This window comes from Panthera uncia, assembly GCF_023721935.1.
Source record: "Panthera uncia isolate 11264 chromosome A1 unlocalized genomic scaffold, Puncia_PCG_1.0 HiC_scaffold_16, whole genome shotgun sequence".
Classification (NCBI taxonomy): Eukaryota; Metazoa; Chordata; class Mammalia; order Carnivora; family Felidae; genus Panthera; species Panthera uncia.
Genome location: NW_026057576.1, coordinates 45,562,919 through 45,577,017, shown reverse-complemented (window position 1 = coordinate 45,577,017; position 14,099 = coordinate 45,562,919). Strand labels below are relative to the sequence as shown.

Sequence of the window (14,099 nt, the reverse complement as noted above, 5' to 3'; positions counted from 1 at the left end):
ATGTTTGAAGTTATCCTTTAACAAAATGGAAAGCCATCAATTTTTAAATTAGGCAGAAGTTTTTGTTTTTGTTTTTAAATTCAGGGGATAGTAGCAGGTATTCTGGAAGAACTGGTAATTCCAAGGACTTAAGAGGAAAAAGCTCACATTCTCTTTTTTCCTAGTAACCGTGAACTTCCCCAAGGAAGCACCACAGTTTGTCCTCTGAGAGAAAACACAAGATGCAATTCCGACTTTTGTTTCCAACTGTGCCACTGACACAAGTGTGTGGCATAAATCACACCACATGACTAAGCCTCAGTTTTCACATCTGTAAAAGTGGAAAATAATACTCATGTATGTCAAAGCGATATATGAATTATCTAGTGAAATGATTATATAAAGAATTGAACACATAAAACCTGACATAAATGTATATGGTATTACTACTTTAGATGGAAAACAGGTATCACAGAAAAACAGTAATTAAATGCCATACAGGTTAGCAGCTTAGCAGAAGAACAGATTTGACTTTCAGAATTAAGCATCAGAGATCTTACTGAGCCTTGGAGTTGAAAAGAACTAAATAATATAATGTAACTGAATGCCAGATTCTGCCAGAGTCTTCCAAAGCCTGGTAAAGATCAGATGTTTCTGTAACTGTTGAATTAGAATCTATCTTTAGCTAGAATCATCATGAAGAAGATAAAACATTTTTCGAAATTAAAATAAACATCCAGTAACATAGGACTATGATTTTTCGAGGAATAGAAATGTATTAATGTTCACATGCATGTTAATGTTCAAATACATGTTACATACACATCGTATGTAAACATACACTCACATACAGTACACATATGCACACACACATACATACTCTCAAATACCAACAGGCCCTTAAATAAAACGCAGTGCAACAGGAATGGAGGAATGTTGAGGTAATAAAGGATTTTGACTGGATAATTCATTAGAAATCCTTTATATGTAGTGTTCAGTGTTTTCCAGAATAAAGTAAATATTCCATATTTAAATAGCAAAAATGGGGCACCTGGGTGGCTCACTTAGTTGAGCATCTGACTTCGGCTTAGGCCATGAACTCACTGCTTGTGAGTTCGGGCCATGTGTTGGGCTCTGTGCTGACAGCTCAAAGCCAATCCTGCTTTGCATTCTGTGTTTCTCTCTGCCTCCGCCACTTGTGCTTGCTCGCGTGTGCACTCTCTCTCTCTCTCTCTCTCTCTCGCTCTCTCTCTCTCTCTCTCACACACACACACACACACACACACACACAAACATTAAAAAAAGTAAAAAAAATAAATAGCAAAAATAACTTTATAATACAGAATAAAAGCTAGGTGTATAAATTGGTTCACAGAGCAACTCTGTTCTATCTGCAAGATGTGGGTTTATGACAAACAGTACAGACTCCTCAGACAATACTTGGGCATATATTTTCTAAGTCTCAGCCTTCTCTACAATATACTCTTAAACCACAAAGGAGGCCATCTTCAACACATGGGTCTCTAAAACTGAATATGACGATTATTATACTCTGTGTTCTTCCAGTATGTATGTAATTACTCAAACGAAGTTTAGTCTCCTTAAGACACATTTCACAACAGTGGAAATTTACCTTTAAAAATACAAAGCTTTCATGCGTGACTCATAAAGCAACTACAAAACAAATCTCCTTATAAGCACATCTATCGTGAATGGCATATTACACCCATAATTGTTTAATTCACTGTTAATTATTACTCAGAAATTCATGTTTATGGCTCTGTGTCACCTGCTATATGAAAACATATTCCTGATATACTCTTCTTTAACTTCCTGGATCAGTATACCCTGACTTAGCTTTACAAGGCTAAGTAGTTTTTTCTTCTTAAACTACTAGTAAAGAATAAACTGAGAACTGACAACCGGGAAAGGAAATTTATGCTAATTATTCTCTTTCCATGCTTCGGTCAGTTGTGAACTATAGATCAAACAGACTATATAACCCAGACTGTCTCTTGTGGCTTGGTAGAAAGTTTACCAGTACTACTTGTAGAAGGGATTATTACTTTAATGATAGGGGGATTTAAAGTAGTTAATAGTGATATCTCAAATGTTAGCTTTTAATGTGCTTATAATGATTTCATTTTAGTACATATTTACTCTAATCTTTCTACACATTGAATATGTATAGCTAAATTTGCAAGTCATGGGTGTGGTATAGTGGTATTGTTTTATTTTCTAAGAAAATGATAAAATTACTCAGTTCTTTAAAGAGCTTTTACTGAATAGAGAAATATTTAAAAGGTAATCATTTAACTGAAACCATAAAACTCCTAAAAGAAAACATATGCAATAAACCCTTGGACATTGGTCTTAGCAATTATTTTTTTGGATCTGTCTCCTTAGGCAAGGGCAAAAAAAGCAGATATAAACAATTGGGACTGTATCAAACTAAAAAGCTTTGAAACTACAAAGGAAACCATCAACAGAACACAAAAAGGTAACCTACAGATAGATGAATGGATAAAGACGTAGTGTGTATACACACATGCATACACATGGGAATATTAGTCTGTTATAAAAAAGAATGAAATCTTGCTATCTGCAATAACATGGATAGACCTAGAGGGTATTATGCTAAATGAAGTAAGTCAGATAGAGAAAAACAAATACTGCATGATTTCACTTACATGTGGAATCTATAAAACAAAACAAATGAACAAACAAAACAAAACAGGAAGACTCATAAACACTGTTGAAAGTAGTCGTAAGAACTGGTGGTTGCCAGAGGGGAGGGGGCCGGGATTTGGATAAAATAGGTGAAGGGGATTAGGTGGTACAAACTTCCAGCTACAAAATAAGTAAGTCACGGGGATGAAACGTATGGCATAGGGAATATAGTCAATAATACTGTAATAAGTTTGTATGGTGACAGATGGCAGCCACACTATGGTGAGCATTTTGTAATGTATCTAAATGTCTAATCCCTATGTTGTACACCTAAAACTAATATAATATGGCATGCCAACTATACTTCAATTAAAAAAATAATCAATTAATATAAATATTCCTTACAATTAAAATCAACATGCAGCAAAAAGGAATAGGCATTTTCAAGGAACAACCACTCAGTAATCTTTTTGAATGGGTCATTTAATGTTTACATTTGAAATTAATGAAGGACAAAAGGAAGGGAAGTAATATTTACCAAGTTTCCTCATGTGCCAGAAGCTTTATATAGGTCATTTCATTTAATTTTCACTTCTAACCCTTGATGTTCACGCTAAGATCTGTATTTTACAGGCACATTTACCATGACAAAAGAAAGCAGGCTGAAGTGTGCTCAAAGCCCAGGATAATTCCACTACATCTGAAATGTCATCAGCTCAGAGTAGGAGTGATGGTAGATAGACTGCTGTATCTGACTCGTTGATCGGGCTATTTTTATGGTATTTCATTCATGTCATTAAGGTACATTTAACAGCATCTCAAAGGTCATAATTAACCTACTGAAAGCACCTTAATTTTTCACATTACAAGGTAGCATAGCTACTTCAATTAAGAGCAAGGTTTCATATCCTATGAAATACTAGTTCAGAATCTATTAAAATATACAGTAAATTTATGAAACAGCTTTAAAGGACTCAGATTTAAGCACAAAAAAATTTTTATATATTTATATTTTATGCCAATTTTCGTAATTGGCATAGTTTTTATGATTATTGCTGCTGTTACTAAGTGTGAGAAAGAAGCCCACTGCCCCAATCATAGGAGAGACGTGGAGACAAGGAGAACAGTGAAGTGAGGGTTTAATCAACATTCTTGCAAGAGCTGGTGTCTGATGGACAGATCCACTCAGAGGGGTTACAGCAGGCAATTTATCTCCTTGCAGGAAGTCCCTCCCCTGATTCCTCATTGGCTGAGTACTACAGAGGTTACAGCCTTACCCAGAAGTTGCTTATGCCCATGTAAGGCCAAAAAGTAGCCTGACTGGAACAAGTGTACATTCCTTGAGGTGACGCAGAGACTTCAGTTCTTTGGCACATGCTCATTGCAAAGCCGGCGAAAAATAAGCCCATGAAATGGAGAGGGGAAGAAGAACCAGGAAGTGAAGTGTCTAAGGGTTTGGGACTCGACTGTGTGTGTGTGTGTGGGGGGGGTGGGGCTGGGGAGGGGGGGTGGGGATGGGGGGGAGGGTGGGGGAGGGTTTGTACATATTTCCAATAGGTTGTAAACCTATTGTTAACTAGACAGCACAACTTTTATTTGGTATTCCTGAAAATGAATCATCTCACTTCTCACATTAAGGGAGTCTTAGTTTTTGTCAAAATTCAAGATATTTTGAGAAATGTTACTTCTTATTTTTAAGGTAATTCTCAACATGAAAATTTGTTACATGTCAGACCAATACTCAAAAGAGCAAACAGTTATATAGCGTTCATAATGTGTAGGCACAGTCCTATATATATCACCGAGATTATATCATTTAATCCTCAAAATGACTATATGAATTAGGCACTGCTAGTGCTAGAGTACTACTCTCAGTTCACAAATGAGAAAACTGGCTGTACTGTCCAATAACATAGCCATTAGCTGGCCATACGTGGTAATTAAGATGAAAAGTAATTTAATTAAAATTAAAAATTTAGTTCTTCATGTGGGTAGTGGCTACCATACTGGACAGTGCAGATATGGAATATATTTACCATTACAGAGAGTTCTATTGGAGAGTGGAGGTTTCGAGAGTTTAACTGACTTGTTCTAATTCAAAGCTGAGTACTGAGCTAGATATGAACCCATGCAACCTATCTGTAGAGCCTGTATTCCCTTTTAAACTCTGTTTTTTAAAAACAAGTTTATGTGGAATATTTTGAAAGAGAGAAAATATAACAAACCCACATGTATCCATCACCTAGCTTCAACAACTGTCAATTCATTAAAGCTCCAATTTTAACTACTCTTTTACACTTTTTTTTTTTTTTGGCTTCTCTTCCTTCATTACATTAGTTAATGAAAAATTACCCCTTATTCAGAATAGAACATAGGGAGGCAGTATAACATAATGGTTAAGAGTATAGAATTAGAAAGCAGACAGATCTGGATTCAAATTTTGGCCCTACGACCAAACGGTATGTTCTTAGATAACAAGTTACTTAATTTCTCTAGGGCTGAATTTGTTCATCTTTATAGTTTCCTCCTACAGCTAACTATTTAATAATTAATATTATTAATTAATCTGTATTAAAGATTTTCAGCTCTCTTAATTCTTAGTTAAATAAATATTCAAATAAACTTATTCGAAGGTAACTGTGAAAGGTAATTTTTCCACAGGACTTTTATGTTTTCACTCCAAGATTAAAAAGGTAAAAAAAAGATTCTACACAAAATTTCAAATATAACAGAAGTATATAATATAGGAAGAAAAAGTTCTTCCCTCAATTTCCCTAAGATAACCAAGTACCCAGTGAGTGATGACATAATTTCTATTGCCCCTAGTAGCTATTTATAGAAGAACTGTTTAATTGATTGATTGAATTATTTAACAGTTTCTTAATTTGGTTTATTTATTATTCAGTAAATTTAATGAATACTGGCTATACATATTCTAAATGTAATTAACTTCAAAATCAATCCAAAAATAAATTCTTACTTATATTGACATTTTAAAGCATAAATGTGATTTAAAATTATTTTAACCTATCATCTTAAGATTAAAAAGATCAGGAATAAAGTTTCGGACCAATTATTTTGGTGGGATAGAAACAAGAGAAGGTGGTTATTCTGATTCATCAAAAAGAATACCCTCCCATACTTTAGAGTTAATTACCAATAGCTTTATACTTTGATTATATACCTTAGGAAATCTGAATTTAATATATTCTCCTTATTGTTTTCCAATTCCTTAATTTAACAATTTCTATTCCTATCTAATTCTTTGCTTCTATATTTATGAATTGGCTAATAATTTATCTAAATTATTCTAACAACCTTAAAATCCAATAACTAAGCCAACTAATCAACCATCCATGAGTTAAAATCTTTCTTTCTGTATACCATCACTCTTTTACTCCAATTTAAAAAGACTAAAATGATTGTATAGATGAACAGGTAAAGAATGTGAATGGCTATTAAGTGGAGCAAGTCCTTTGGATAAGGTGTCATGTAAGAAAACAATTTAAATTTAAGGAAGTGAAAGGGGTTTATTTATATTTAGGTGATTCATGGGTTACTTCATGTAAAGAGTCAGGGGAAGAAAACCCTAAAAAATTCCTTGGCAAAGTCAACAGAATCTAAGCAAATGTGTATATTTTAGCTGTTTAAAAAGTTATTTTGACTCCACAAATGGCATCTGGTTATGTTCTCCCTCGCTTTGGTTAAACCCCATCCCACTAAAGAATTGTAGGGGAACAAGGACAGGATACTTTTTGCTTCCTAGGGTGAGGGGAGTGCTGTTAGTAAGCATAGCACTGTTAGGTCCAGGCTAAGACTTCTGATTACAAGGTGGAATGTGAGCACCTAACGTGACGTGACCTAAGTTTCTCTAAGATAAATTACATTTAAAACCATGTTCATTATTTACATTTTTTTCTTCCCAATTTACAACCTTAGTTCATGGATAGCAGTATTATGTTTACGTTGCCTTTATAATTAAAAAAAAAAAAAATGAACAGATGATTTTACCTGACATCTTTCTCAAGTTGTGTAACATGCTCTTTCAGTGAATCAATCTTAGAGTCTCTCTGACGCACTGATTCAATGAGATATCTGTAAGGCTGCTGAGTCTGGTTTAACAGAGAATTGGCCCTGTCAAGCTAAAGAAAAACAGATTTCATGAAAATCTAAAACATTTTATAAGAAACTGAAGATTATTATTCTAGCACAGGTACAGTATGCCAAAACTCCCTTGCATGAGTTACTCAGAAGAGCTTTTCCTATGTAACTTTGAAGGTTTTCAAAATTATTAATCAATAGAACTATTTTTTATAATAATAATAATAATAATAATAATATGTAAACACAAAGAAAAATGTTAAATAAAATATGAATTATTACCAGTTTCAGGGACGGGTCACCTAAATGTTTTTGCCATTTGTTGGTTTGAGAAGATATGTGACAAAATGTATCTCCTTTTAATAAACATCCATTAGCTAAAAATAAAAACCTTTTATTTGAGCTTTATTTCTATTAAAAATAATGACATTGCAATTTAGCATTTTTCTACATCTTCGTATTTCCTTCCATCTTTATTTCTAAAACTGATAATTTATGAAGCTAAATCACTAGGTATAATGAAGTTTTTTTTAACAAAAATGGTAGGGGCACCTGTCTGGCTCAGTTGGTTGAGTGTACCACTCTTGATTTTGGCTCAGATCATGATCCCACGGTTGTGGGATAGACCTCCTCAGTGTGGAGCTTAAGATTCTCTTTCTCGGGGTGCCTGGGTGGCTCAGTCAAACATCTGACTTCGTGACCTCAGGTCATGATCTCATGGTTTGTGGACTGAAGCCCTGCACTCGGCTCTGTGCTGACAGCTCAGAGCCTGGAGACTGCTTTGGATTCTCTCTCCCTCTCTCTGCCCCTCCCTGGCTCGTGCTCTATCTCTCAAAAATAAATAAATGTTAACAAAAGTTAAAAAAAAATAAAGATTCTCTCTCTCTACCCTATCCCCACTCTCACTCTCTAAAAAAAAAAAAAAAAAAAAATTACAGTTACAATATAAAGAATATACCAGCTTAACCATTTTATAGTACACAATTCAGTGGCATTACATATATTCATAATGTTGTATAACCATCACTAATCTCTATTCCTGGAACATTTTTATCAATCCCAATGGAAACTCTGTATCCATTAAACAAAAACACTCCCTGCAACCCCCCAGCCATTAGAAACCTCTACTATCTGTCTCTATGAATTTGCCTATTCTAGATCTATAAGGGGAATCATATAATATTTGTCATTTTGTGTCTGCTTATTCCACTTAAGGTAATGTTTTCAAGGTTCACCCATGCTGTACAATGTATCAGAACTTCATTCCTTTCTATGGCTAAATAATATTCCATTGTGTGTTTATAGTACATCTTATTTATTTTTTCATCTGTTGATGAATACTTGGGTTGTTTTCACTTTTTTGGCTATTTTAATTAATGTTAAAACAGTGGTGTATAAATATCTGTTTGAGTCTCCATTTTCAATTCCTTTGAATATCTGCTAGAAGTGGAGTGAAATTGCTAGGTCATATGGTAATTCTATATTTAACTTTTTAAAAAGTTAAAAAAAATTGTTTTCTATAGTTAACTTTTTGAGGAACAGGCAACTGTTTTGCACAGCGGCTGCATCATTTTACGTTCCTATTAGCAATGCACTTGGTTCTACTTTCTCCACATCCTCACCAACACTATTATTTCATGTGCCTATCGGTCACTGTGTATCTTTGGACAAATGTCTATTCAAGTCATTTGCCCATAATTTCAATTATGTTGTCTGCTTTTTTGTTGTGGAGTTATGGGAGTTTTTTTTCTTTTTTCTTTTTTTTAATTTTTAAAATGTTTATTTTTGTGAGAGAGCGAGAGAGAGAGAGAGACAGAGTACAAGCCACGGAGGGGCAGAGAGAGACAGAGAGAGACAGAGAGTCTGAAGCAGGCTCCAGGCTCTGAGATGTCAGCACAGAGCCCGATGTGGGGCTCAAACTCACAAACTGTGAGATCATGATCTGAGCCGAAGTCGGATGTTTAACGGACCGATCTACCCAGGTGCCCCTGGGAGTTATGTTCTGGATATTAATCCCATGTTAGACATATGACTTGCAAATATTTTCTCCCATTCTGTGGGTTGTCTTTTCACTCTCTTGATTATGTCCTTTGATCACAAAAGTCTTTAATTTTGATGATGTCCAACTAACCTAGTTTTTTCTTTTGTTGCTTATACTTTTGGTATTGTTTTATTTTTTAACATTTATTTTGAGAGACAGATAGAGAGCGGCAGGGGAGGGGCAGAGAAAGAGGGAGACAGAGAATCCTAAGTTGGTATCATTTTTTTTTTTATTTTTTTTTAACATTTATTTATTTTTGAGACAGAGAGACACAGAGCATGAACGGGGGAGGGGCAGAGAGAGAGGGAGACACAGAATCGGAAGCAGGCTCCAGGCTCTGAGCCATCAGCCCAGAGCCCGACACGGGGCTCGAACTCACGGACCGCGAGATCGTGACCTGAGCTGAAGTCGGACGCTTAACCGACTGAGCCACCCAGGCGCTCCTAGTTGGTATCATTTTTAAGAAACAACTGCCAAGCCCAATATCATGAAAATTTTCTATGTTTTCTTCTATAGTGTTACATTCTTAGCTCTGAAATTTATGTCTTTGATCCAGTTTGAATTAATTTTTGTAGACAGTAGGATAAGGATTCTATTTCAATGTTTGACATGCGGATATCCAGTTTTACCAGCACCATTTGTTGAAAAGACCATTGAATGGTCTTAGCAATCTTATTGAAAACCTTTCGACCATATATGAAGGGTTTATTTCCAGACTCTCTATTTTATTCCATTAGTCTTATCTATCTATCCTTATGCTAGTACAACACTGTTTTGACTACTGTAGCTTTGTGGTACATTTTAAAACTGGGAAGTGTGTCTTCCAACTTTGATTTTCCTTTTCAAGATTGTTTTGGCCATTCAGGGTCCCTTAAAATTGCATAGGAATTTTAGGATGGGTTTTTCTATTTCTTCAAAAAAATGCTATTGGGATTTTGATAGGGATTATACTGAATCTATAAATTGTTTTGGGCAGTATTGTGATCTTAGCAATATTAAGTCTTCTAATCTATAAACATGAGATGTCTTTCCATTTATTAGGTCTTTTAAAATTTCTTTAGCAAAGTTGTGTAGTTTTCAGTGTACAACTCCTTCTCCTGTTTGATTAAATTTATTCCTAAGCTTAGATTTTATTCTTTTTGATGCTATCATAAGTGGATTTGTTTTTGTAATTTCCTTTTGGATTGCTTTTTCTTAGTACATTATGTACAATCTTATATTAGGCCTTTTCACTTTACCTTTATTATTTTTCCAAGCTCTCAGAGTAACTTAATTTACGATTTTAATGGCTACAAAACTGTCTAGGAAGCCAACATACCATAATTACATTGCTTATAGTAATAAACCTTTAGGATGTTATCAATTTATCAATTGCATCATAAATAATGTTGCAACAGACTTCAAAATTACTTTTTTCTTTAATTAATGTTTTCTTTGTGAAGTTTTTTCATAACAGAAGTTGCACTAAGTTTAAGGACAACGTAATGCTCTTGATACATAAGACCAAGATTCTTTTCTTAAGGATTTTATTAACTTATATATCCAACCAACCTTGTTTTTTTTTGTTGTTGTTGTTTATTGCATTTGCTCTTTTTTCCTAAGCAGATGTAAGATGCAGGTCACACACAGCGCTGTCAGTATCCGTAGGCCCCTACTTTGGTACCTAATGATTTCTCAGAAAAGGTATTCTAAAGTTGGATATGCAAAAACTGAACAAATCACAACAGAAGTGGTAAACACCTATTATAAGAATGAGGGGTGGGGAAGGGAGTACTTTATTACACAGAACAAAATTGCCACAAAATTCCTACTTTATGACCTTAAAATATTCTTCGCCAATAAAATTCTAGCCTTGTATATGTTTCAGTATTTTTTCCTCTTTCCTTCATAGTTCCTAACAAGTTCAATGGAGGCTAAAGATTGCTCTTTTTCTGGGACAAGAAATGACTTTTTTTCTCAAGTGAGTTACATTTACAAGATTTATTTTTTTTTAACATTTTATTTATTTTTGAGAGACAGAGAGACAGAGCGTGAGCAGGGGAGGGACACGGAGAGAGGGAGACACAGAATCCGAAGCAGGTTCCAGGCTCTGAGCTGTCAGCACAGAGCCCGATGCAGGGCTCAAACCCACGAACCGTGAGATCATGACCTGACCCGAAGTCAGATGCTTAACCGACTGAGTCACCCAGGTGCCCCTACAAGATTTATAGATATATATTTTAAGATCTAAACATATCATTTATTTTAGTACCCACATAAAAGAAATGAGTGACTAGCAGCCCAGAAGCTGAAGGTGTAGAGAACAGCAGGATGGATATAATGGAGGGTACAGAGGAAGGCAGAAGAATCAAAGGCAGAAACAATCATTGTCAAAGTGAACAGCCTTGAGGTCTAGGTGGGTAAGGAGGAGAGTGAAGCCAAAAGGTGGTTGACCAGCTAGCTGCTGTAGAATATCTGTTTGCAGATTGAGGACTACTTTGTAAAAGTTATTTAAATGATTTGACTAAATTATATTTAAAATTTTCCTTTTGGTTACATTAGCCCAGGAAAAGAAATTCCTCAAAGATAAGGAAACGAACAGTGAAAAAAAAGACTTCATTTTTTGAACATGATTCATTACAAAGAAGCAATGCCATAAAGAAAAAAATACCATGAATATTTTCTATAGTTTGGGTTTTAGTGTCCTTTTTCCTTGCTTTGGTAACCGTTCTTTTAAATTTATTACAATGTCACTGGAATCTTATTACTTACTCTACTAAGTTACTTTATGAACATTCAAATACGAAGCTGGACAAAAATAAAACTGAGTTCTTCTTACCTGTATAACCAGTTTCACTAGTCAATTAAATCAAACAATTGCCTTGACTTTGTTTTCACGGAACTGACCTTAACTGAATAAACTGAACTGACAAGTTGCTTTGTGTTTCAAAGTGCAGAACAATCGGGGTGGGGTGGGGTGGGGTGGGGCAGGGGGGCAGGGTGGGGGGCTGGGGTGCAACGTGAGGGAAGCGTTAAGGGCATTTACAAATCGCAGTTAGCTGTAGTCTAGAATGTGCTATTTTTGAAACTTATTGGATCTAAATTCAACTGCATAAAAGAATAACAGCAGTCATTAGTCTTAATTATTTTAGTTCCATTTTTTTTTTCATCACAGAAATTACATATGTTAGGTTTCAGTACTGTAAACAAAATTAAGGGCCCCAATGCCTTACTTTTAAAAGGTATCTTTAATATACAACCTAGAAACTACTCCCTCTCCGGATAATAAAAATAACTATAGTGCTGTCAGTTTTAAGAATATATTTTTTTATAAACTTTTAAGATTCTAAATCCCAAAATGTATTTTAATTCCTCACGAAAAATAACGTTTGTCGATGAAAAGTGATGCTAATACCTATTTTTGAAATAAATGTAATTTGACAGAATTTAATTCCTCCAATGTGATTTTAAAAAGTCTTTCTGTAACCATAATAATTAGTATTAAAAGTTTCACAATCACTTACTTTGTCTATTGTTAGTAATCTTTTCCTTATAGGAAAGCCTTAGTAATTAGTGACTCAAGAATCATATACGTAATAAATGACTCAGGACTAAACCCATGACACAACATTTTACAGAATTGTTATTCCTCCTTTGTTTCAATAAATTGTACATATGATTCAGAGAAAAGCAACACCTGATTAAAACATAATTACATATATATATATATATATATATATATTTTTTTTTTTTTTTTTTTTTTTTTTGAGAGAGAGATAGGCAGAGAGAGGGAGACAGAGAATCTCAAGAAGATTCTGGACTGTCAGCACAGAGCCCGACATGGGGCTTGATCCCATGAACTGTGAGATCATGACCTGAGCCAAAATCAAAAGTTGGATGCTCAACCGACTGAGCCACCCAGGTGCCCACAGAATTGTTATTCCTCCTGTGTTTCAATAAACTGTACACATGATTCAGAGACAAGCAACGGCTGATTAAAACATAATTACATGTTTTAATTCAAATCTTAACTTGTTCTTTGATAATCTAAAATTATATATTTTCTCTTAAAATTAAATATATAAAGGTGATCACATTTTGTTGTGTTTTTCCTAAATGTGGGATTTTTTTTTTCTTATGGAGTTTATTTTCAAAGAAACTTCTAGAAATGGAGCTCCTTCCTGCCAGAGACAAAATGCATTCTGTTGAATAGAATTTAATACTGAATTGATTTCTATTTAAAATATATACAAATGACACTTTCTAGTACTGGTGGTAGTTTGTGAGGAAAATTCCATATATCCTATCTAATCTTTTTGATGGTGCCAAGGAATGTAAAATGCCTATTTGAGGTCCAATAAGGGGCAACACTTTAGTACTAATTCTCTGTGTTCTCAATCTAAAGCAGTTCTCAAACCTAGTTAAGTCATCAGAATCACTGGGGAAAATGTTCAAAAACGGATTTCCGGGGCCCACCCCAGTCCCACTGAATCAATATTTCCGATAATTGGTCAAATTTGGAAAGCACAGCTCTGGTCATCTTGGACTTGCTGCAGGCTATTCCATCCATCTATTTTAGCAGGTTTAACAGGACTGCACATCATCTTATATCCTGACTTTACTATCCTTCCCATTAAAACCAGCTTCTTATCCTGTGTCTCACATGGTTAATTATCTCATCTTTAACAGGAGTGATATTTAACTGATAAAATTCAACCATTTAAGGCACCAGCTTTGCACTGGGGCAGGTGCCACGTATGGTATCTCTGTTGGTGGATGGTGAGGAGGTCGCAGGGATCTCGGAGAGGTGCCAGTACAGACAGGAATGACACTCAGGGCCTTGGGACAACAGCTGTGTGCAGTCTTCTTGCAAATATTTTGTTGTTTTAATAACCAAAAGCAAGTGCTAGTTGATTATCAGCCCTGCTCTGGTCCCGAGATTGTCAAAGTATGGTAATAAGGAGATATTAATGAGGTAAAAGGAGAAAGAACAGATAATAAGATGAAATTCATGAGTAGGACATTAAATATTTCAGAGCAATCAGTGATGGATGCAAGGGACTATCTACTTATAAGTCACAGAATAGAAAGGGCTGTGGAGCATTATTTTTCAAAGTGTGGCCATGCATCACTTTTATTAGAGTCACAAGATGAGCTTGTTAAAAATGCAGATTCATGGGTTTCATTCCAGACCTACTTAATCACAATCTCTGAGGGCAGGATCTAGAAACTCACATTTTATTTTATTTTTTTAAATGCTTATTTACTTTGGAGGGATGGAGGAAGGAAGAGAGAGAGAGAAAGAATGAGAATGCCCGGCAGGCTCTAA

The 14,099-nt window shown here is 34.9% G+C and overlaps 1 protein-coding gene across 5 annotated transcripts in view; it reads right to left on the bottom strand.

Annotated features, from left to right (window-relative positions):
* Window positions 1–14,099, bottom strand: part of PIBF1 (progesterone immunomodulatory binding factor 1) — a 201,543-nt gene that overhangs the window by 28,989 nt on the left and 158,455 nt on the right. For all 5 annotated transcript variants that reach the window (XR_007461128.1, XM_049647059.1, XM_049647060.1 and 2 more), the window contains exon 15: window positions 6,661–6,791. Coding sequence is in view for 4 of the 5 variants with exons in the window: in XM_049647059.1 (XP_049503016.1) it covers window positions 6,661–6,791 (131 nt within the window). In the remaining variant the exon portion in view is untranslated. The remainder of the gene's footprint in view (window positions 1–6,660; window positions 6,792–14,099) is intronic.